At 50.5% G+C, this 24,070-nt stretch overlaps 1 protein-coding gene across 1 annotated transcript in view; it reads right to left on the bottom strand.

Moving 5' to 3' along the window:
- Positions 1–594: 594 nt before the first annotated feature.
- NGEF (neuronal guanine nucleotide exchange factor) overlaps positions 595–24,070 on the bottom strand; it is a 38,509-nt gene continuing 15,033 nt past the window's right edge. Inside the window, exons 3-13 of the mRNA XM_026080066.1 lie at positions 20,584–20,911; positions 13,530–13,690; positions 13,157–13,309; positions 10,955–11,084; positions 10,091–10,165; positions 7,635–7,724; positions 5,772–5,935; positions 4,532–4,687; positions 2,279–2,358; positions 1,742–1,846; positions 595–1,229 (exon numbers count right to left, since the gene is read on the bottom strand). Of these exons, the coding sequence (XP_025935851.1) occupies positions 1,057–1,229; positions 1,742–1,846; positions 2,279–2,358; positions 4,532–4,687; positions 5,772–5,935; positions 7,635–7,724; positions 10,091–10,165; positions 10,955–11,084; positions 13,157–13,309; positions 13,530–13,690; positions 20,584–20,911 (1,615 nt within the window). The 3' untranslated portion in view covers positions 595–1,056. The remainder of the gene's footprint in view (positions 1,230–1,741; positions 1,847–2,278; positions 2,359–4,531; positions 4,688–5,771; positions 5,936–7,634; positions 7,725–10,090; positions 10,166–10,954; positions 11,085–13,156; positions 13,310–13,529; positions 13,691–20,583; positions 20,912–24,070) is intronic.

Below are 24,070 nucleotides of genomic sequence, written 5' to 3'. Positions count from 1 at the left end.
TTCATGCGATGCTCAGTGCCACGACCGGCGGGAGCGATCATCCGGCTCTGCTGGCGACAGGGTTTGCTTATATACACGGAGGTGAGCCTGCGCACGGAGTTCACCCGCACGGCTTGTGCACACAGCTAGGTARTGGGGGTTGCAGGCATGCAGGCAGCGCTCGCTGGGCCTTCCCGCCGCTCTTGGGACAGGCTCCGGGGTTAACGTCGCCTCTTCGGCTCGAGCGGTCTCGTGCAGCCCCACTGGCTGGTACCGACCCACCTCGCACCCGGCAGAGACGTGTGAAAACAGTTTGCACGAGGTCTCTGCTGCAGGTTGCTCGCCTGGCACGCTGGTGCTCCCGGTGTCCCTCGGCGGCCCCRACACGGAGACCTGCGCGGCCGCTCCATCCCCGAGCAGGGGGCAGCCCAGGGAGGCCGTAGCGCCGTCCTCGGCAGTGGCTCTGGAAGAGGGGGTGCTGCTCTGGGAGCTCCCCGATGTGCTGCGAGGCTTTCAGGAGGGCGGCAACGTGGGTCGGGGCTGCGAGGCCGGGCGTTGAGCGGCACGGGGCTGCGTTCAGGGCGTTTGAGAGCGTTTGACTGGGAGCGGATAGAGGGTCGACCCTCGGGAAGGGGCCCCGCGGCTTCGCGGCAGGACGGGGCTGGGAAGCGGGATTCCTGGGGGACGCGTCCCAGCCCTGGTGCCGATGGCCTCTGCGAGATGAGGCAAGGCAGCTCCCCGCCTGCTTCCGCCCCCTGAAGCGCAGCGTTAGGGGAGCCCCAAGCTCAGAGGTGCGTCCTCAGGCGTAGCTGCAAGCGCTCGGCCCGGGCGATGCTCTCCGGAGCTTTGCAGCACGTCTGGGAAGGGGTTATTTGAGCCGGACGAAGCACTGGTCTCCCGGGCAGGATCAGTGCTGCGGAGAGCGTGGAGGGAGCCCAGGAGCTAGAGTCTGGTTGTTCAGGGGTGCTCAGCCTGGCACAGCAGGTCCYGCGCCACCGCGTCCTCCTGGCCGGCAGCCTCCGCTCTCCGCCCTCGCCCAGAGCCAGAGGCGCTCCAGCCTCCCGGGGACRCCGGCGGTCATTGGCGATTCCTGCTACCCAGTTTCCTCCGCTGGCTGTCATCCGACTTGTGCACCCGGAAGCACTCCTTCAAGTTCTGGGCTCGGATTTTGGGGTTCAGGATCTCCTCCCCCATAGAACTGGGGAACCAGCCCCTCTCCTGGTCGTGCAGACGCTCCCCAAATATCCAACCTGGGCAGAGACAGAGAAAGGGATAAATCGGGGAGGCCTGGCCCTTGCGCCCGCGCTGGGACAGCTGCGTGTGAAAACGCCCCGGCGCTGGCGGTGCTTTCGGGAAGCTGCCTTTAGCGACTCGGAGGCCTGCGCTGGAGGAGGCCCAGCTTGTAAACRCAGCAGGAGGCCAGCTTGCCTACGCAGCACCGTGCTGGGACATCTGGGTAAAGGGACGCGAGTAAAAAGCAGACGCCCTGCCTCCCGTGATCCTCCTCAGCTTCTYCCTGCCGCCACAGGAGCGATCCCCGGCAGACACCCAACGCGACGGAGTTTCCCAGCCAGAAAAGCRCGTGCCGTGGGGACCGGCACCAGGCGGATGTGAAGCACCATCAAGGTAAGAACAGCCCTGGGTAGGGTCAGGGTGGCTTTGCCGAGCATCAGGAGAGGGAGCAACTCCCTTGGCTGCAATGCCGGGGTCTCTCCCCAACTGTCYTCCGGCAGGGACCCTAGGCCTGGCCCCTCGCCCTTACCGTCGTCTGTCTTGTCCAGGATGTTGAGGACGTCTGCCAGCTCCAAGGACAGCTCGTCCGGCTCCTGGGCCACGTACGGGTGGACGCACTGGATCTGCGGGCAGTCTGCCGAGGGACAGGCAAGAGTGAGGGACAGGCAGGCAGGAGCCGCGGCGGGACCGCAGGGCTGAGGTGGGTGTAACGCTCTGCAAACGGCCCCTCCGACCGGCTGAGGGCCCTGGAGGGCGGGTGGAGCTGAACRTGGCCGAGCCGTGGAGGCCAAGGGGCGCCCCAGCTGCGGGGGCTGGAGAAGCGCGTGGGTGAGCAGCTTCCTGGGTGCGCGTCTCCTGCTGCCGGGCACCCCAGGAGCAGCTTGGGAGGGATGGGGAGCGCTGGCACAGCCCCGGCTGGAGGGGAGCGAGGTCAAGGCCAGGCACAGGGACGCGCGGTGTCAGTGGTGGAAAGCCGAGGGGAGCCCGGGGAGAGGAGACTGGGGGACAAGAAGGTGCTCTGGGGCAGGGGCGAAGAGCTCCCCAGGCCTTGCGTCGTGTCTCTTACCAACAAGCCTGGATGTAAATGAAACGAACTTGGTTCTCCGGTTCGGGGCTAACGAAATCATCCAGCGCTTCATCTCGCTCCTGGACAGGGAAGACAAAMCGAGGCTGTGAGCATGAGACAGTCCTAGGCACCCTGGATCTCCCAGGCAGCCCTGTTCTCCTCATTCCTCCTCTCCCAGCCCTTCCCTGCCTGTTCCCCTGGGGACGCTGTTCCCTGCCAGCGACGCTGGGCCCGCAGGGGACTCTCCTGGTGGCCATGTGGAGGGGAAGGCCCAGGTTAGGGCAGATGTGCCGGTCCGTGGGCTCGTGCCATGGCCCCGGTGTGCAGGTCCCCGCGGGCAGCAGGGTCTGCCTGCCTCCGGGGAGCAGCACGGCTCCCGAGGGCCGGCGGCAGCGAGAGCGGCCCGGCCTCCTTTGAGCCCTGGGCAGCAAAGGCAGCTCCTGGCTCGGGAGATCAACAGGAGCTGTTTTTCCTGGGGAAACGCAGTTAGAGGAACCATCTATTCCCGCAGCTGCTGTGTGGGAACGTTTCAAGGGCAGAGCGGATGAGTTCATTTGCAGACTAACGTTGCAGGCTATCAAGGGCACCACTCGCTTGGCAGCGGGTGAGCCGACAGAGCCGTGTGAACGCGCCGCTAGATCCAGCGTGCCGCTATTAAACGCGAAACCCTGCCTGCAGCAGGAGGCTGAAGGTTTCACAGGCGCTGGAGCAGCCCAAGCGCCGGCGCTCCCTCGAGGCCTCCTCCAGCCCTGCTCGGAAACGGGGCAGTTCGTGTCCACGYGCTGCAGCTTCTGCCTCGAGCGGCAGCTCCGCCACCTCCGCCCCGGCCCTGAGGGAGCCAGAAGCTTCTGCCTCCTTGGATGGCAGTTTTAAAACCTGAACTTGACACACATCTAAAGCCACCGGAGCGTCCTCTGGGAGGAGAGAGGCCTGAAAGGGAGACGTGAAGAACGCGTGCCAACAGGCTGATCCGCGGGGCTGGGAACACCTCGTGCTTCAGGCTGAACCGCAGCGCCAGGGACCAGCGGATCCCCCTGCGGCCGCTGTCGAGCGCGGCCCCTCGTGCCACCAAGACGTGCAGGACGAGGGCCTGTGCGCTGAGCGGGGCCGCRCGGAGATCAGACCAACCGAGGATCTCGTCGTGGTCGCGGCCGCGGCTGCAGGCTGAGCCTTGCACGCGGCTCCTCGCCCTTCGGATCCACCCTGTAGCCCCTGGCTCCTCTCAGCCCTGCGAACCAGACGCACCAATCCCCGCGTGGCATCCATTTCCCTCTATTAATTCTTCGGTTTTCTTCACCCAAACCACCGGTTCGTGCCCAGAGCATCCCTGAAGCTCTGGAACAGCAGCCTTCAGCAGTCACTATGCCGTGTCTCAGCACACAGAGACCCGTTGGCAAGCCGCGTGCCGGACCTCGCGCCTGCTGGGGCGATCGGCAGACAGGGCAGGACGCAGAAGCACAGAAATGCAACTGCCTCCCCCGAGCCGAGCCGAGCCCTGGCCTGGTTTATCAGTCTCTGCACGGCTCAGTCTCACGGACGTCAAATGCGTTTGCCCCGTGTAACGTGACTGACGTCTCTATTTTCAGTACAGCAAAGCTACAGCCACGTGTCTGGAGGGAAGACGCAGCTGCTTGCCGTGCTGCAGGCTTGGCCTCCTCATCCAGGCACCGCACCGTGGCGAGGGGGCAGGGCGCAGCCCCAGGCCTGCAGCAGGACGCGGCAAGGATCCCAGTCGGGGCTGGTGTCTGTTAAGGGATGCGGATGTCAAACGCTGGCCTCCTGAGGGCAAAACGGCATCCGGCTGAGGGCACGCATCATCTCCAGGAGCTGTTTAGCTGATGGTGCAGATACACCTATACAATACACCTATACAGTACAGATACTGCACCAGATGCTGGTAAGAAACTGAGACCAGTGAAAAAGCCAGGCCCTGAGCTCCGAAACAACCACGTCTGGGTTAGCGCAGCTGAATCATTTGCCCAGTCTGAGCTTGCTGGAGCCTGAAGTGAAAAATCAGTGAGCCAAAAAACCCGTAGCCAGGGAGACGAGGAGGCCCCGAGCAGCACAAGGGCTGCTGAGGATGGGGGCTGGCTGCGGAAGGCACCGAGGGCCGGCGGCAATGGCCTAAGCCCAGCTGCTGCCGGGGGATCTCTGCCTGCCTGACCCTGGTAAGCCCTGGCGCCGGTCCCCGTGCAGGCAGGGCGCACGAGAGCGCGAGGCGGAGCGCTGGTGGGGCGATGGCAGCGTACTCACTGGGACGATGCCTTCAGCATGTAGCTGACCTCCCGGTCGTCTGCGTTCTCCAGCAGCCTCAAGATGAAGACATTGGCCAAACTCTGCCCCTGGTCTTCTAACTCTTCCACCCGAAGGAGTCCCCGGGGTGCCGAGTCGAACACTTGGTACTTGTCCCTGGGAGAGGTTAAAGGGAAGATTAGGAAAATTCTGCAGTTATTGCAGGAGAGTTTGGCTTCAGCCACCCAGAAGCGTACTGGGGACACAGAATGGGAACTTCTGCACGGCAGGAAGAATAAAAGGCGTCCCGCTACAGGCAGGGATAGGCCGGTGGCTACAAAACCCCACCGCACAGCAAGAGACCCTCTCCTCGCTCTGCCATAGGCATCCCGCGTGGCCTGGAACAAGTTGCTTGCTCTGAGTCTGAGCTCCCCATGTACAAAACACAGATGGTGCTGCCTCAAAGGGGCCTGTAAGGCTTAATTCATTCCTGCTCGTAAAACGCCTCTGTGTTTTCTGGATGTAAGCTGCCACAGAGGCAATTTTTAGGCGTACAGACACTGCGGCGACATGTTTATTAGAAACATTGGACTGGTGAGATGCTCCCTACCGGTGAGTCTAGTTAACGCCACAAAGAGCGTGCTGTTCTCCGGGACCCGGCTGCTTGTGCTGCTGTATTTCACTAATCTCTAGTTGCACAAGACATGGTCCGAGGAATGACTTCCTCCTCCTCCTCCTGAGGCAGGTTACACCAAGCCAAATACAATCTCTAGCCTTAGGCCTAAACTTATACCCCTTCCTGCCGCTTGGACTTTCTGGCCTGCTTTCTTAGATGTTTAACTGACTAAATCTGAGCGGCTTTTCAGGCTAGCAATGACTAAAAAAAAAAAAAAAACCCGCTGCCTGACAGGAAGATAGCACTCTCGGCTCAGCCCACCAGCTGATGTAACTCACCGCTGCTCTGCAGAAGCTGTTGGATATGTGCTCACGTACCCTGCTGGGAGACCCGGCCTAAAGCCTGTGAAGTCCCACTTGCAGTGAAGTTTGGGCTGGGGAAAGCTGTGCCACCCATGAGCAGCAACTGCTCACCAGCTGCGCTCAGAGGCGAGGTGACTGCTGACTGAAGGAGGATGCACAGGCCAGGCTAGGACGCACAGTGCCCGGGGGCACAGGATGGGGACACCGCGTCACTGCTTTGACAAACCCATGGGCAAGTAGGACGTCTGAAGCGCTCCGTGTGCCACCTGAACCTTGCACTCACCCAGGAATTTGCCTGCAAATTACCAGCAGGTCATTGAAAAGGAACAGGTAGATTTCTCTGAAGAGTTTCTTGGTACGAAGCGTACGCGATGTCTTTGGACCGTTCATTTGCTGCAGTTCCCCCTGCTTCAGGAGCCAGCGGGAGTGCGAGATGATGGGCACGGACTAGACGCGAGGGAAAGAGAGCAAAGATCAGAAGAGCAGCAAAGCCCCACGGGCTACGCGGTYGAGATGCCGAAAGCAACAGGAGACGCAGAAGGAAGGGCAGCGAGTTCCCGTCACCGCAGCTCGTGCTGCAGGGAGGGACCAGAGCAGCGCAGAGAGGTCAGGGCGCGCTGTCATCCACTCCTCAGCCCAGCRCGGAGCGTGACGAGCTCGGGCAGGGCCACAGCTGAGGGGCCCGAGCACGATCGAATGCCAAAGCAAGGACGGGGCTGCTCAAGTGCCAAGTGCTGGATTTAACCACCCTGTGGGATCCCATAGCTGATGAGCTGCGCTGAGCCTTTCTGATCAGGAACGCTGCAGCCTCCCAAAACCTCTATTTGGCCTTTTGGCTACAAAAAAAACAGGTTCCCACTGGTTAGGTCTGTCCCAGCCAGGATCCAATTCTGTCCAAGCAATCAAAGTGCACCAGCACTTTGGCGGGGATTTTAATCACATAAATAATTAAGTTAAAAACAAGAACCCCASCACAAAGGTCATCTAATATTAGAAAAACACTTCACTTCCAGCCAAATGACTGAAATATTGGAAAATATCAGCATAACTGCTGCCCTTTCCGCCTTCGCTCCCGCCCCAGGTTCATCATATGCACTGTGGCGCAGTCTTTCACGTCACAGTATTTTCTTCCAAGGAGCCCTGCCTGTGCCAGCGCCCAGGGCAGACCTGCTGCAGGCACGAACCAGCTCCTGCCTGTCATTACCGCCTCGGCTTTAGAAGAGAGGAAGGCAGCCGTGTGGCTTCTGCAAGCCGGCACCATCCTGTGAACTGTGATCTCGCCCTGAAACTGGTAATGTAGTCTGGAAAAATCAAATTTTTGGGTGCCCAGTGGGGCCTTCCAAACAAGCAGTCTCAAATTTTTTGTGTTTCAGCTACTCAGCTACATAAAATGGTTGCTGGGAAGCTAAATACGCTCCTTAAAGTTTGTTAAGCGCACAGATCTGAGGAGCATCCCCATAACACTCGAGAAAAAAAAATCAGCAACTTTATACTCAGCCCTGGAGTTTCCTGGCATTTATTAAACGAGATCTGCTCAGACTCCCTAAATACTGATTAATTGAGTCATTACGTGAGTGGAGCCAGAACAGAGCATTAGCAGGTAATTAAGAGACTACAGAATGCATACATACAGGGCTGAATTAAAATGATGTGACAGCCTCCATTTTGGTATTTTCCAGCTTTGAAGTGCTTTACTTTGTAGTTTTAATCTTCTTTTAATGTCATTTGTAATGTAAAATGATAGCCAAAAGCTGAGCTGCATTTTGAGGAGCGGTAAGAGCCAGAACTGAGTGTTGGAGCAGGAGCCACCCTAGGCRCCCAGGCGGTTTGACACCAGCGCGTCACACCTCTGCACGCGCACAACCCAAAACAGCTGGCTCCAGGACGGCCCCCGGCCCCTGCCTTGCACGTGCATTGAGACCACATACAACCCCCGCCATCGTGGTGCACGTGTGGACACCYGCTCGTGGTGGCGCCATCCCCTTCAAAAGCTTTGGAGCGGGACAGCACAGACCAGGCAGGGCCCTGCCACCGCCGCACACYCACAAAAAGGAGCGTGACCAGGTTACTGCGAGCGTGTAGGCGTGCACAATGCCCGGATGCTGTTGGTTCACTCTCTGCAGGGATTACCAGCCCATGCTTATACCTTGATCTTAAATTCCAGTTTCTTCTGGATGCTGATCATCTGCTCTGTTCGGCTCATCTTCCTGACACCTTCATTACATGCTTTCACCACCTGGGAAAAGAAGAGAGTAGTGGGATTTACCTCCAATGGCCAAAGCAGGTAAGTGAGGATGGACARCACGGAAAGGGCTGACCGTGATGGGGAAAGGGCAGATGTTAACGCGCTGTCTTCCCGGGTATTTCCTTAAGGTTTTCAGGAAAACAGCACTGGTAGAGATTTGTGTTATTTGCTTATTTCCTGGCTGCACTGTGCCACAGTGGTTCAAACGTGGCCACAACTGAGCAAACGCTGCATTGGCAGAACGAGAAGGTAGTTGTAGGGCCCTTGTCTAGCTCCCCTTTGCACCACAAATCTGAAGCTTGTAGGGGGTRTTCAGAGACATGCCGGGGCTGTAGGACCCTCTGGGAATGCCAGAGGGGCRCTGGTGTTCCTCCCCAGTGTCCACATCTTCAGTATGGCCTGAAATGTCTGTTTTACCTGGATGCCCGTGAGTTGTGGGAACCGGAAAGCCCGGTGATACAGCCTAGAGGAGCCTTGTGATCTGCAGGCTCTGTACAGTACYAAAACAGGAGCAGCCCTGGTGTGAGCTGACTACACCTGAGCCGATCAGCAACAGGGACTGACCGAGCCAGGCTTTTCCATCAGCACTATGTTCTCATGAGAAAGAACAAAAAGAACAGAAGATGTTACAGCTGAAAGCTATCAGAAGATACTTCAGATGATTACATTCAGCTATTGAACCGGACAGTACTAAGCAACACCCCTGGCTGCACAGCAAAGGGAACAGCTYGTCTGCCAGATCCTGACACGCCGTGCGTCTTCTCTTCTTTGTCCCCAACATTTAAAACGAGAAGCACACACACAGCATCGTCTTCAAGGAGAGAACGGAGCCAAAGCTTGTCAGTTCAGTGACTGAAACGCTGTGGTGCTGCCAAGCAGTGCCAGACGCCAAGRCTATGAAACCTCCCAGGGGAGGCGGTGTCCGTGGTGCAGAGTCCGGCTGTGCCCAGAGTACAAACTCAGAGAGGCAAAACACAGCCAATGTGCAGGCAGCACCCAGTTACAGGGACCTTAACCTAGATGCCACTGCCTGTTTCATAAGGATCAAACCTCTTGAGAACTGACTAGTTAGAAAAATTATGCTGGAGAACAAGCTCCGCTTTATGCACGCTGTGTTTCTGCTACTGAAAATCCACCAGAATACCAGTAACTGAAGCTGTGGTCAGCTCCTACCTATCAAATAGGACACTTGCAGAGAAAATACGTACCAGCCGGCCTCTGTTATAACGCCTGTACCTAGCTGGGAGTTAGGCATGTAAACTTTAATATTTACAGATAAGCAGCCATTTTATGAAATGGTTCAAGTGAGTCATTGACAGATGATTAAGAAAAGAGTATTTCTCTGGCAGAAATTGCAGTCATCTGTGTACTGCAGTAACAGCTTTCCTCAGGCTTTTGACCAATGGAAAAACAAGGGGCCACCAGATACATGACGAGGGATTCTGCAGATGCAAAGTAATGCCAAGTATTTATCACTGCTAAGGTCTCCTTCTTTGTCCCAGGCGAGTACCAAAGCATAGACTCCCTAGACTAGTCCAGGGCAAATCCAAGACCCCATTGATGGCTTTTTGTGCTAGTACTTCAGAAGCCACTGCCATATCCCGAGGCTGATGTTCTGCCACAGTTTTCACCTTATATAATATATTGAACTGCAGGATTCAGGAGACACTCCGAGCTCCTGATRAAGCTGGCTTCAAACACCTCGGTCCCCACAGCACCCTGTCCCAGCCCACGTGGCTGCTGGCAGCTCCTCACCATTCAAACATGTAGCCCGGAGGTGGCAACACCCTGTCTGAMCATGTCAGGAACAGCCCAAATGGAAAACACTCCAAACACCTTGCCAGTGTGTTGTGCACACTGAATTGTGCCTGTACGCCACACCTACCTACGAGCTTCCGGGAAGAGGGCTAAACACAGGCTTAAGCACTTCATTAAGAAACTGCTGTTTCTTAGGTCAGAGGAGGAAGTGTGCTATATTGGAGGAAACCTGACACAGTTGTACTCTGCTGCCTGCTGCAGCTAATTACATCTCTCTGTGGGATCCGTCACCTTCAGGTAGCTGTAAAAACAGTCTGTATTCTTGAAGACCCCAAGGGGAAATATTCTCTCTGTCCTTTCCCATAGAGGAAGCATATATGTCTGTTGTTAGCAGGGGATTCCTCACCACTGACATCTAACAGCTGCTAGACTCATCCATCTGTGAGAGCAAGGAAGATGTAAAAGAAATCACTCCTGAAAAGCAGTGTCATGATTCAACGGGACAGCTGCAGGAGTGAATATGGTTTGGAGGTCTTTACTAGAAAACTGAGCATGATGGTTTATTTTTAATGGCCTTCATTTAGCTCTTTCAAACTTACCGTTTCCAGCTCCTTATGTGCATCCAGGGCAGTGGTTTCCCTCTCAGACTTCTCTTCCACTTTCTTCAAAATGTTCTGCAGGGGAGTAAAGGCTGTGTTAACTCCAATCCTGGTCTGACAGCACAGAAAAGTCTTTGCTATCCTCAGAGCTATTTCTGGCCATCAGCCTAATTACAGGGTGGGTGATGGAGTACAGTGACTTTCACCTCTTAGTTCCTGTACTTCATTGAATGCTGTTCCCATTTGACCACTATCCCATTTGATCCAAAAGGAATATAGCAGGCAGACGCCTATTTTTAAAAAAAATATTCACTAGAGCTGGCACTAACAGATAGTGTTATTGGTAATCTGAGTGCAATAAGATCATTTGGGAACGAGCTGTTTCTGCACCCTTAGAAGCATGTCCTCCAGCACAGGGCTTAGACATGCCGGCAAAGCATAGGAGGAAGACGACTGCCACAAAAGGGTTCGCTAATGCCTGGTCCAACCCACCGTGATGTAGGGTACTACACATGGAGCGCTCCCATGTCCTGCAGCCCCTCTGCATTGTGCATCCACGTCCTACCATCAGGCAACTGGGTTAATGGGATCGTTGCTACCCCTTTCAGCAGCTCCATGAAGCTCCCTTCAGCTCTTTTGTTCAGTAAAAGCTATGTGGCAAGTTCAGCATGAATTTGGAGACGATTTCTGGGGAACCGAGAACACTTTTCCATTGTTGTTGAGAATAGCTGATTCTTTGAAAAGGCTTCGTCCACCTCTAGGCTTGATCTCGGCTGTATCTAAGCCTTGCACATATCTGCTGGGTAGGAGAGTTCTGGGAGTGATCCAGAAGACCCTCAATATGACAGAAGAGCAAAACTCTACCTGCACTAGCAGCTTGAGTCGAGTGATCCTTTGAAACGGCAAAATCAGGAAGGAAGAAAAGGACAGGCCTTTGCACTTGGGATCCAGCTCCAGCTGTGATATCACTTCCCGGAAAGCTGGCTTGTCCTGGCTGAAGACAGAGAGGAGAGGGTTTTCAGTGCTACCCTGCCCGTCACTCTGCCTTGTAGGTGGTGACTCAAAAGCAGCCTGGTCTCAGAGACATCATCTGCCAGGCCTCTCCCAAAAACAGAAAAGAGGGGAGGAGGGGACCGAATGCTTCTAGGTGTATTTTGGTTTAAACCCAGGACTATTTATAGTGTTGGGGGATGGAAAAAATAGACTTTTAATGTACAAGCCATGGTAGTGGGTTCACATGTGTAGCACATCTAGCTTAGCAGCATACGCTGTGTGCGTAGGTGTGTGTGAATGGGGTGTGTGTCCAAGTAGATGAGTCAGTGGCATAATTATATATTTTTTAACAGTTGGATTTCTGTGACAAGATGAAATTCACACAGTCATAAGAACAAGACAAGCCACAGAACAGCGCAAACTTGGCTACTCCTGGCTGCTTAGCAGGAGGATGGAAATCATATCTGGCCTGAGAAGGGCACAGAAGAGCAGGCTCGCTGCTAGAAACCCGCCTGGCCATTCCTGGGCCCTGCCGGATGGCGTTCACAGCAGGCGAGCGCGTTGCTGGGCTGCAGGCAAAGCTGCGCAGAGCAGTCTCACAAGCTCCAGCTGCCTTCATCAAAGGCAAAACCTCCTGGCAATTGTGAGGCCCTGCCTGAGGAAGACTTGCACTACTGGGGTCCTGGTTGGCGAGAACAGCACGGAAGCGAGGACATCACTACCTATGCAAAACCTCTCTTGGCTGTGTGTGACTCGCAACACTCCTAGAGAAGTTGTAAGTGTTCCTCTCTGCTGTGACAGGTACTCATGTCACTGTGTGACTCACTAGAGCCACAGCAGACTGGACTGCGTGTGTCTAAGAAACACAGCCAGATGTGGAGGGAACGGTGACACACGTCAGGGTTTGAGTTCAGCCAAGGGCTGCAAAATCCTTGTGCTAGCTTGGAGCCTGTGGAAGAGAGTTTGTTCTTTTCCATTTGCTTTATGTTCTCCCTCAGATCAAGAAAATGCTACCCTCTAAATTCCTGTCCAGGAACTCCTCTAACTCCAACAGGTCCTTTTCAAGCTCGGTTAATCCAACCTACGGCTAGTTCGCTTCCGAGTATTTATCTAATAGCTCTAGACAAACTGTTTGTATTCTGCAGCTATTTTGCTCACCTCTGGCTCAGGAAAACCCTGCGGTACCCTGCATTTGAAGAGAACAGTTGGCCAARTTCAGCAGAGGCTCCTTAGTGTTTTTTGCCTCAAAAGCTGGAGAGCAGAGAAAGGAAAGGATTAGGGCTCATTACACTCCCCTGAAGCAGCCGCTGCTGGAAAGGAGGGAAGAAGGGAGGAAATACACAGGGCAGCATGTGCAATGGGCTGTCCTGAAAAAATCCAGGACATTGTAACTGAAGAAAAATTAATTCTCGTGCTGAAAGACAGACTCACAGGGCACTGTCTTGAGCTGGTAGAACAGAATTCCTACCGGACCAAAAGACTCACTAAACTTGAAAAATGCTGCAAGAATGTCTTGGATTATATCCTCAGGCCTAGGTAATGCCCAAATGTGTACTACCAGAATGTGAGGAAAACAGGGTTGGGGTTTGGGGTTTTTTTTTTTTGATTGGTTTTGTTTTGATTTTAAGAAAATTTTGTTGTTCTGGAAAATAATTTCTCAACTCTGGGAAGGTCACAGGCCTTGCTAAGAAGCTCAGGAAAAGCAGTGGCTGTTCTTGTCATCAGAGAGCTGTGATTATGTTCTTGGCCTTTCTATCTCTTGCCTCTACTTGTAGGTTAAAAATACACACATTTCACAACTCTCTGTTCCCATGCACACCGTAAATATTTCCCACATTTGGGAACTGCTGGCTCTGAATTTACTTGCTATGTTACTTACGCACTATATCACCACACCCTTACTATAAAGCCTTTTAATTGTGTTTGCTTTTTACAGGTGCAGTGTAAAATCAAAGAAGAGGGAACTCCTGCTTTCATACCACTTAGCCCTTTCTCATAAATATCCAAATTACAGGTAAATCTGTGGCCTATACAATTTTGGCAAGTAATTTGGCATCAAGCACTGGAACTCACAGAAGCTGCTTGTAAGCTCTCTCCTGGTAGGTCTGGTTGGAGACGTAGGTGATATACACGGAGAAGTGATTAACCGTATGCTGGTAGACAATGTCACACACATCTGAGATCACAATATTCTCCTCCACCCGCTGCTCAAGGTCCAACAGGAACCTAGATGAGAAACCAGAGCTCAAATTAATTATCACCTGCCTGCCCCAGGTAGCTTCCAGCAGAAGCCCCTGGGGCTGAAAGCCATGAATATGTCCACAGGCTTTTTGGAAAGGCTGTGATTAACAGACTGCACCTAGTCAGCTCCTCCATTCCTCTACAGACGAGGTTATCTAAAAGGGTCCCGTTCAGCTGGCCAAAAATCCAGCAGCAGTTGTCTTACCGCTCACTAACAGCCATGACATCAAGCACATTGGAGAAGAGGATGTGTGCCTCAGACTGATGCAAGATCTTTTTCAGACGTTCGTTCTCCATGAAGTGAGACACCAGCAGGTTCAGACTCTTGTAATACGAGGCTTCAGAAGTCACCAGTTCAAACATGGCCTGGGGGAGGATCCCAAAGACAAGAAATCAGCAGGTACTTTCTACTTTTACAGAGAGGTACGTACTGTGTTAACGGGAGCATCTGTGCTGCACGCAGTCCTGGACACCGCACCGTCCCCTCCAGGCCCAGCGTGCAGGGCGAGGTAAGCACGCAATGCCGTTTGCTCTGCGTTACATAGGACGGTGACTCGAACAGGAAAGGAGACATCCTCGCTCAGCCTTGGGCCCAAGACTGCACAGAGACCCTCCACCTAGCTCCTTCTGCCTCCCTCCTAAGCCATTTGTCCAGCCACAGTTCCTTCCCTGACTCTCTCCAGCAGCTTTCCTCTCAATTTCTCATGAAATATAAGCAGTCTGATTTTGTGTGCGTGCACGCACGTAAGTGCTTCTTGGGCTCTCCCTTCCCTCCCTAGCGTCGCTCAGTAAACATCCGTTCTGACCCRCAGCTGCCCCAGGCGCCGGACTCCCTCGTGCTTGCTTGTCACCGTCCCCCACGTCCTTCCCCCTTTTGGGGGGCTCTCCCACCCCCCTACAGGTCATGACAAAGCTGGGTTGTTGCTCTGCTTATCACGGCTTGCCCTGCTACCCGGGAGGGTCTCCTTGCCCTGTCCACCCTCTCGTTTTAGGAAAGCTTTGGTGTAGGGTGACTGTACAGCAGCCAGCGCACTGCAGTCCCGGTGTGCGAYGCGCTTCTTGGGGCAGACGTAATACAAAGGTACAGCTGTGGCGCTCCGAGGCCRTGTGTTCCCTGACACTAAGGAAATACAGCTATTACTGCCCAAGCGAGGGTTCCTGTCGACCCCAGACACACGCTCTTCTGACCCCATTCAACAAGGACTGGGAGAAGACGTACTAGTTTCTGACTATTACAGCAAATCATAAATAATCTCCCAAGTTCTAGCACTGGCTTCTCCTGTTGAAAGAGAAGCTTGTGGTGAAAAGCCTGGCTTCCCTGGGCCAGGGATGTGGTCTGGGGAAGCAGAAAGACAAACTAATGGTTTGGTTCAGAGATAAATCGTAAGTTAATGAGACAAGGATGTAAAGCCTTCTGCCCACAGTGGGCGCTGCAGGGATGGTCAGCTATCACCGCATGGAGCTCACTTGCTTTCTAGATAAGTGTTTGTTGTCTTTGTGCAGAATAGATAAAGCAGATGATTATTGACCCAAATACTGACTCCATTAGTTGAAGTAAGGTTAAATTAAGATTCTCACAAGGGCTTCAACATGGCAGAAAATCATTGCAGCCTTCAGAAATCTCTTGATGAAGGCGTGCCGTGGGCTCCTGGTCCTGGGCTGGGCCATGCTGCCTTCACTGAAAGAGGAACCTTTGGGGAGTTCAGTGACAGTCTCAGTTCACCGAGCCTGAGGCTGCTTCGATCCTTGAGCCCAAGCCCCTCTGGTGCCCACATCTCCTCCACTGTCTCCTGGTGAGGATGGGAGCTGGCCCACACCTCAGCTCTGTCCTCTGGGCAGCGTGGGTGCAACTCCTGAGCGCAGCCAGAATCGAGGAAGTCCAAGGGAGCAGCATGGGAACATGACTTTTTTTTTATGTTCCATGTATGGAAAAATTGCYAGTTAGCTGGGGGGCTTTTTTGTAGTTTGGGCCTTTTTGTTTTTAAAGAAATGATTTTAAATTTTCCACTTATCTTTTTCAGGGCTTTTCCTGAAAAGATGTCTATGCATCACAGAAGGACCCAAGATACTGAGATGTGGGTTATACAGCCAACACTATGCTACAGTCCAATATTTGGGAGGATGAGCATACTAAGGAGGGACTGTTATCAGATCCAGAGCCACTAAAATATCAGTTAATTTGACAACTCAGTGAGCTACTTTTCTGAGCTAACTGCAGTTCTTAGTGGGCTGGCAGCCTATGAAATATTCTCAGTGGGCAGTAAGTCAAAGTAAGTAGGTGGTCCTCTGCTACACCAGAGGAGGAGGTTGTGCCTGTACAGCCCCCAGAAGGGAAACAGAGCAAAGGGTGCGGGTGGAAATGAATGTACTTGGTCAGTACACTCATAACAGTTGGCATTTAAGGAATGAAAGGATGTTTTATTTTTTTCAAGGCCGGATTCCCAGTGAGGAAGGTGGAGGAGTACCAACYCGGCTTGTCTGAACAGCTTCACTGCGGTGTGAGAACCCACCTCTAGAGACTGACTGTGTCTGCTAAATGTACCATTTACAGGCTTAACGGTAAGATAAATCAGAGGAGAAACAGAAGCAGGTAAAGATGTGACAAAGAATAAGAGAGGATGGGCTGAGACAGCAGCAAGTCCCTTCCAAACATACTGGAACTTGATACCACAAGTCCTTGTACACTTCAGCTTTCCAGATGCTCCAAGCCAGGACTTTTCTCCTGCCAGGACTCTAATTGTGGGGTGACTGTGAGAGTCAAGATCACAACCTGCCACCCTACTGTAGCCTTTCGGCCCTCCGACAACTTGCTAAATCTATAAGCTTGTTTCCTGATCTGCAGCCACAGAACACCCTCCATCCCCCCGCACCTACCTTCAAAGAAATTCATTTGTGTTTGTTGTTCACCGTGGTGGTGTGTCCTAGACCTGCATGGGCCTGTGCAGAGTGTAAGCCACACAAAAACCCCCCAAAACCCTTGTGAAAATGTCAAGGCATGGGGTTCATGCTTAAAGGAGATGCCAGGGAAAGTAAAGAACATCTCCAATGATTGGGACATGCTGCTGGAAGTATTCACTATGGCGTGTGCAAGATATGAATTTCTTGAGTTACTTAKGAGATCCAGTTTGTCCTCTGCAGTCCCCAAAGTACCCAAGTACCTATTCAAAACAGCCCAGSCTGCTGTTTCCCTTTTGAATGGTAACCATGAACCACAAATCTCCTCAACTGGAACCAAACATCCAACCATGCAAYATAATGATGCAATCTCTGCAGAATAACTGAACTCTGCTGGCTCTAACCAGTCATTAAAAAAAAGAGCATGAGCTTCTGGTTTCAGAGTTGCAAAAATAACCAGAGAAAATTTGAACTAAATGTCAATTGATGCACTATTATCTTCCTGAGTCTGCAACAGTCTGAAACTATCTCTTGGAAACATGACCAACATCGTCCCATCAGTCCCCAGGGTCATGAACTTGAAATCTAATAGTCACACACACAAAAGCAGTATTAATTATTTTCATTTCTTATTATTTTGGCAGATAGACTGAGAAAGGGAAGGAAAAGTGAAGCCTAAAAAAGAAGAAAATGTAGAAGATAGCAGAGAAAGGAGAAAAGTTATAGTCACCAAAGCCATGAGTAAGKAATCCTACAGATTAAATTCCTCTTGAGACAACATGGTGTTTTATCATATAGATTGGAAATATTCATGCCCAGCTAGCCCTGATCTTCCTGTAAACCACCATTTAGTAAGGGGGAATGCTGGTCTAGTTTAGGAGGGATGTTGCTCTGAGCTGATGCTGCGGCATCGGCTGCGACCAGCTCTCAGACCAGGTTGCCTTCACRTGGCACCTCTGAGCTTCTCCCGCTAGAAGAGTGGTCAGACAGGCAGCCCAGCGTGAGGTCTGCCTGAGGAGGGCAGCTACGTTTCACAACAAATTTACAGCTTTGAAATCTTAGGTTTGTTCAACACAGGAGAGGAAATTAAATCTTTTTTTTGGCYGTTTTTGTGAAAATGGAACACGAGAGAAAGGCTGCCTACCTGTCAGTCAAGTGTGCTCTGCAGCAGAGAGGCCACGTCGCCACAGCAGACACCCAGGTTCAGGTCCCTCCCTTGCCTGAGCAAAGAAGGTTTTCAGAGCAGCACTGCTCTCTGATCCAAATTCACACTGGGCTACGCAGGTGCAGTTAGTCTGTCTCTCTGCCCCTTTTTCTAACACCAAAGCAACCTGAATCCAAATAATCCCCCAGCAAAAACTTTATCAAAGCTCATATATCTCAGCGAAAAATGGCTCAGTTCAAAGATTGAGAATACTTTGCTAAACTTTTCTATCAATAAATTGTTTTGGCCAGTTCCTCTCAGCCTGAAATCTCCTAAAGCACATAAGATGAACCCAGTGTAGGAAAATCGATACAGGCAGCAAGCAGAAGAAGAGGGCAAAATGAAGAAACTATATAGTATATAAAACAAGGATAAACTGAAAGGTAGAGAACTGAACAGAGATCAGAAGTTTCACTGATTAAAAGCTACTTCTTCTAATCTCTAGATCACCAGCTCTTCAAAACCTAGGACCTCGATGGCAATTTGTTTCAACCTACATTACATGTAATACAGGAAGTGTTTCCTCTCTAGTCGCTTGTTCCCCCTGTTACGTACGTGCCGCCTGCCATTTCTTCCACGCTGATTCCATGTCAGAACCCCAATAGCTTTGCTTTTGGCTCGTTCTTCTACATTCTGCATCATTAAGTTATCTTCTATATAGTTAAAAGAAAATCCTTGATGATTCATGTTTTGCTGTGTTTGATGCTCAACAGATGTCTGGGTAATTAAAGCTACCCTATCAGTGATTTAGTCATTTCTGATAATTATTCCAGTACCGTGTAATTTTTGTATTTCCCTGACCCCTGCGGTCTGTAACACGTCCTTTGTTATYTCTTTTGTTCTTCCCTTTCCTGCACTTTCGCCCACGTGTTTTGGGGTGTATTTTTTTTGCTGTGACACTTCCAGTTGTTATTTTRCATTTTGCTACTCTMACATTGGCTTCAGATGAAAAAGGCTCGTGAGGCTGAGGCCATCACTGTTTGAGTCCTGTTTGAGTTCCCCGGGCTAACAGGCCACGCTGCATTTTTTTCCCCTGAAACTCCACTTGCCCAGCTCATTTGTCCAACAGGGACAAGACAAATTGCCTTCCATGGCGCTCTTCCAGTCCAGTTTCTTGTTTTGCTGTCTAGAAAACAACTGTGTCTTGTTTTTATCCCATGTTGTTGACCTGCTTAGTTATTTTCAGTCGCTGCCAATAACGATGTCTCGATTCCTCCTCTTTGCAGGTTTCGCCTTCCTTATTCTTGTCTCTGTCGTTTTGCAGGTTGCTGCAGAGGAACAGCTTTTTCTCCGACCACTTAGCTCTGCTCCATCCCAGCAACGGTGTCGTTCTCTTCCTCAGCTATGAACAGGGATTTTTTKCTTCAACTTTCTTTCCATTCTTGCCAATGTCTTCTCCACTCTTTCTGTTCAATATTCAGCCAATTTCACAGCTTTCTGGCTTTAGGCTATTTTATAATCTCTTACAGATAATTCCATATCAAACGGGAAGAAAATTCCAGTTCTGATAAATTAGTATCAAGGGAAAGTGCAGCACTTCTTTAAGGCAGCACTGTCCCATCTCCATCTGCCTTCTTTCTGTTGTTRTTTAAGCAGAGAGAGGAAAATTCAGCACGCTTAATGTTGGGATTCAGCAGTACAGAGATTTTTTCTTTCCATAAAAGACCTACAGGTAATAAAAGTCACTCAACAGAAAWGGCAGTTTTTCAAATCTATAATGCAAACTTTTAAGCCGATGTTTCTCTGTGAATTACTGTCTTCATTTTGAAGCAGAAAGAAGAAGAAAGCTTGTAATTTTTCAGATGCCAGATAGTGTTTGAAATGCTGGCAGTTAGAAATACCGTGTTTTGCCAGGTGAACAGAACAAATCTGACATGGAAATAACCAGCACAGAAGAAGGAAAAGCAACAAGTCATCTCGGTCACCTTCAGCCRTAACGCTGACACTCTAACAGACCGTACTGCCGGCCTAAGCTACCCTGTACAAACACCGGTGTCTCGCATTAAGGGTGTGACTAACACAGCTCTGCCCGTCACACCCCTGAGATGCACAAAACGGGCCTTCCCTGCRTAACAGTGAAGCCACAGCCTTGGCCAGGACCGGAGTGGGACTGTACATGCATATATGCAAGCAGTTCATAAATTTGGATCGTGCAAATCCAAGTGAGCTTTGAGGCAGCTGCTCACACCCTGGGAAGTTCTTCAGCGCTTTGGGTTCAATCACAAGAGCCAGGGTTAATCGACACACTGGCAGGCTGTTCGCACMGGAAGGGATCCTGGCACAGGAGGACAGCAGGACTCGCAGGGTCCGGCCTGTAGACATCGCTGCTCRTACTACAACGCGCAGCACACGCTGAGCGGGGCTTGTTCCTCATCTCCACTGCAGGCTATGAGTGCGGTGCTATGCACTGACAAAGCGCTCGTGCTCCCTACGCTATCCAAAATAGCAACCAGTTGTAAAYTGTTGCATGAATGATGTTTTCATTAACTGCGGCAGCTACCCCCACCTACTCTTCTCACTGTTTGATCCAGCCATGTAAATTAACAGTACATGACTCTCAAACGGTGATGTCACCGCACTGTATGGCTAACATGCAAATGTACCCATCAATATTTTTCACTGAGTTYTGTATAAGAAAATAGCCATTTCTCTGTTAGACAACAGACTCCAAGTATTAACATTTAAAAATAAGGAAGCTCATCAATCTCTGTCTCTTCCCTTTCCTTTAATGCCATCGCTTTTAAAACAGATTATAGTCAACTGTTGAATTCTTGCAAGATTTCTGATGGAAAGCATGTTTCTTGCTAATAACGTTTGAAGAGGACCATCCCGCACTGTGGATCAAAAGCTCTGCTGCAAGAACCTCCTCATTTTCTCTACCCTCCTTTGTAAATTGCTCMTAACGTTCATTCAGAAAAGGGAAAAGAAGCTTCATTGCTACATCAGTCTCTAGCAACAATAGCATATACAACAGCACTCTGCAGTTTCAAAGGAAATAAGTAGCTCTAACCATGACATAACCAAAGTACTCAACAGAGCAAGACTTGCCTGTGACTGCTATGAAGCTTCTTTATTTTTAAATCTTGATGACTCTATTTAATTGACTCATACTCTTTTAAGGAACAACCCAGTTAAGAAACTCTCCACTTTCCCTCGTTACCTCCTGAAGTTTGATCTCATCCGGCTGGAGGATGCTAAGGACCCCACTGCTCCGGATCTCAGGAAGATCCTGCCATAAGTTGAACCGGGAGGTGGAGTTCCTCAGCAAACTGATCTGAGGTGCCGCTTTGCTTTCGGTTGTACTTGCGGCTTCTGTTTCGGATGGAGTTTCCTCGCTAGCTGAATCCTCCTCAGGGTCGGTCTGTGAATCCTGCAGCCGCCTGGTTTCAATCTCCTGGCGCGTAGATTTATCTCGATATTCCTGATACAAGAGCCCTAGAAGGCAATATAACAGGTTATGCTGAACAAAAGGGTAGCAATGCACTGAGGGAACGGATATTTGTTKTGCATTAGTTCATCTCAGCAGAGGTGAGAGAGACATCCCTTCCATGCTGAGAGCAAAAGCCAATTATGGTATTCCAATTTCAACCAAAAGCAGAAAATATAAATGGARCCGTTTCTAAATCTAAAGTGTTGTCAACAATCTGCTATCGCAAAACATGTTAGTAACACAGTCAGATGAATCCATGATCAGTCAGAAGACAAGAAAGAAGAGTTGTTTATTATTTGCCAGGCTTTTAAAGGTTGTCTTTTTTTTTTTTAAAGACTTTGCCATTCCCTGTAATACTATTACATTACAAGTTAGATAGATAGGTGTGCACGAGTGTATGTCTGAAAAGTAATACTGCATACACTGAAATTACATTAAAGGAGCATTTTAAGGCTGTGAAAATCCTTAAGGAGCAAACACCGAGCTGCTGTTAAGGCGTTAGATGGGTCAAACACCAGAACAGCAAAGTCCTGGTCCTAGTTTAGGCCTGATTTCCTGCATAGTCTTAGACATGTTGCTTAATTTCTCTCTCTCTTCCTTCTCAGTTTCTCAGATGAGTGAAGATACTAAATTAATACTCAAAAGGTTCCTGAATGCCACAGCACCAAAGAAAAGTCTATGCACTCATAACAACGTGCTGCCCATCAGTCACACAGGCTGTCTTCTGTGTTTCAAATACTAACTTCAGGACCAGAAGAAATTGCACAGAATTTGTGAAGACTCCCGATTTCGACTGACAGTACCAAAAAGGTAGGAATCCTGAAATTCCTAGGCCAAGCAGAGAAGATTTAAGACCCTCTCTCTCATATGGCTGCTCTTAACTGTCCCATTTCCCTTTCTGAGCCACCTGTAGAACCCAGAATATTAATTGCTGGAATCTAAAATTTGATTTAGAAGGTATGAAAAGACAGGARAGTATGAGCCTGCTCTGAGTCACTCTCTTCACTTACTCAAGTTGAAGGAATACAATTTACGTTGTCTCTCTTGGTTTATACTTTAATCTCAGAAGTTGAATGAATAAATATAAAAGCCCTAGATGTTAAAAAAACATGTAACAGATTTTAATCCCTAACGAAACAGAAAGAATAAGTCTGGTCAAATGGACTCATGATATTGGATCTTGTAAGCAGATTTCGTGTGTAATAAGGTGCGAGACAACTGGGTCAGGAGTTTGTCTAGGGAGGACAGAAACGCAGTTGTCACCGCCTATTCAATCTCCAGACCAGTTTTCATGAGGCTCGATACCAATCACTGTTAAAACTGTATTGCAGAAATATGCTGGGGAGAAGCGCAGGCACAAGGACAGCAGTACCGCAGTCTGCGAGTGTATCCTGTTATCTGTTCTCCCTGGAAAGACGTTCAACACTGGATTAAAATAGCAGTAAGGGTAGCTGTGCCTAGGAAACCATGCAGTCTTCTGTTAGCTTCCTACACAATAACCAAAGAGGAGACTTCCCCTGAAGTTTAGCATGCTGCTGCTACTTATATAATTTCTCTCTGCGTCAGCGAGGCTTATATGGCTTTCCTAAATGCTTCTGCCTTTTAATCAGCATCAGCGAGGGTGCTGAGCAAGTGGTGGGGTGCAAAGGCTCTCTGGGGAATGATGCGGAGAACCTGCTCAAGCAGAGCTGCTCTCAGTGGGACCACGGTGTCTGTAAGCTCAGCCTGGGCTTAGCGGCTCCGGTGCAGTAGGGCACTGGGTGCTTGCTGCCCTACCGAACCGAGCCCCGGCGGGTAGGACAGGCTGGGAAATAACACCGTGAGGCAGCACGGCCAGTGTTTGACACGAGAGAAAACACACAGGGAGACTGGAGCATAATCCGTTTTACTCACACTGGAGATGGTTATACTTGCAGCCTCTGATCATAAAGCCACGTCGTGCTGGTGGGTCTGCCCTGCAAGTCACAGGCAATTAAGGCCATTTTGTTTGTATTTTATGTAAGGGTAATTTAGTCTCTCTTGTGCAGATCTGGAGAGCAATCCTCTAACAAGATCTTTGAGACAAATTCTTCTCCTGCTTTTAAGGAAACAAAATCCAGACAATGAAACTATTCTAGGTTCCCTGGCCGACCCACCAAGCAGAGATGACCTACCGAGCCTTCAGCTCAGGCAAAGGCATATATTGACATAGATCTAACTGGCTAAAGGCATCCACCACCACCACTTGTTCGGAAGTGCCAGCAAGGTAACAAATACATTTTAAGGAGGGAGCTGAACAGAGACTGACTGAAGCTCTACAGCAGAGAGCAATAGTGGGAAGAAACAGGAGGGTGATACCAGGAGAAAGACAAAAGACAGGTAGATGTTTAGGCAGGAGAAAGATAGGAAGGAACAAAAAGGGTTGTGCTAGCAAGGATAAAAAGACTAAATTTGATATAAAAGGTACATCCATACGTGGGTAAGCAAGTTACAGTGGGCAGAGCATAGGCTTAGATGATTTTACCCGCAGTATTTTCATAGAGGCAGAGAGAAGCCCAGCAAGAGCCTGTCGTAGATGAAGGAAGAGATGGTCTTGACAAAAGAGGGGTAATGTAACACATGCAAGGTGAGGGAACAGGGTTTTGACGTGTTGAAAGAAGAGCAACAAATCTGGGAACTGGCTAAATATGCAGAAAGAAGCTGAGAGCAGTAGTCAAACATGACACTGAAGCTATGAAAGCTTAGTGAATGCTTGTGCTTAATAAGGGGACAAGTGCAGAACGTCAAAGAGAGCTGTACAAACTCCATCTGATGCTGAATGTCCCAACCTGCGCTACTGTCACCCGGCTAAGGGTTAATCACGCAGTCAGAGATCGGTTTGGTGTGGTCTGCTGATTAAAAATTAAGTGGTTAGGGCTAAACTGCATATGGGCTGATGTTTACGTGGTTCGTACGGTGTCATATTAGACTTTTAGCTTTGTGTTTATTCTGCTGCATTTTGCTACCTGTCTCCCGTCCCAGCTCCCTTAAAAACCGGGAGGGGAACTGAAAAACTAGTTACTAATTGTGGAAAACGCTTGCCGCAGAGAATTTGCCGTGCCGTTGAAGTAAACGCTATTACGCGGAAAGCTATGGGAAGTCTCAGGAGGTACGGAGACGTTTTCTCCGAAAGGCTCTGCTCCAGTTTCGGGCAGGAGGGCAGCTCGCCTGGCCCCGCCGCTGGAAGTGGCCTCTCGGG

This window comes from Apteryx rowi, unplaced genomic scaffold (genome assembly GCF_003343035.1).
Source record: "Apteryx rowi isolate R43461 unplaced genomic scaffold, aptRow1 scaffold_51, whole genome shotgun sequence".
NCBI lineage: Eukaryota > Metazoa > Chordata > Aves > Apterygiformes > Apterygidae > Apteryx > Apteryx rowi.
This window is presented reverse-complemented; position numbering and strand designations above follow the sequence as displayed.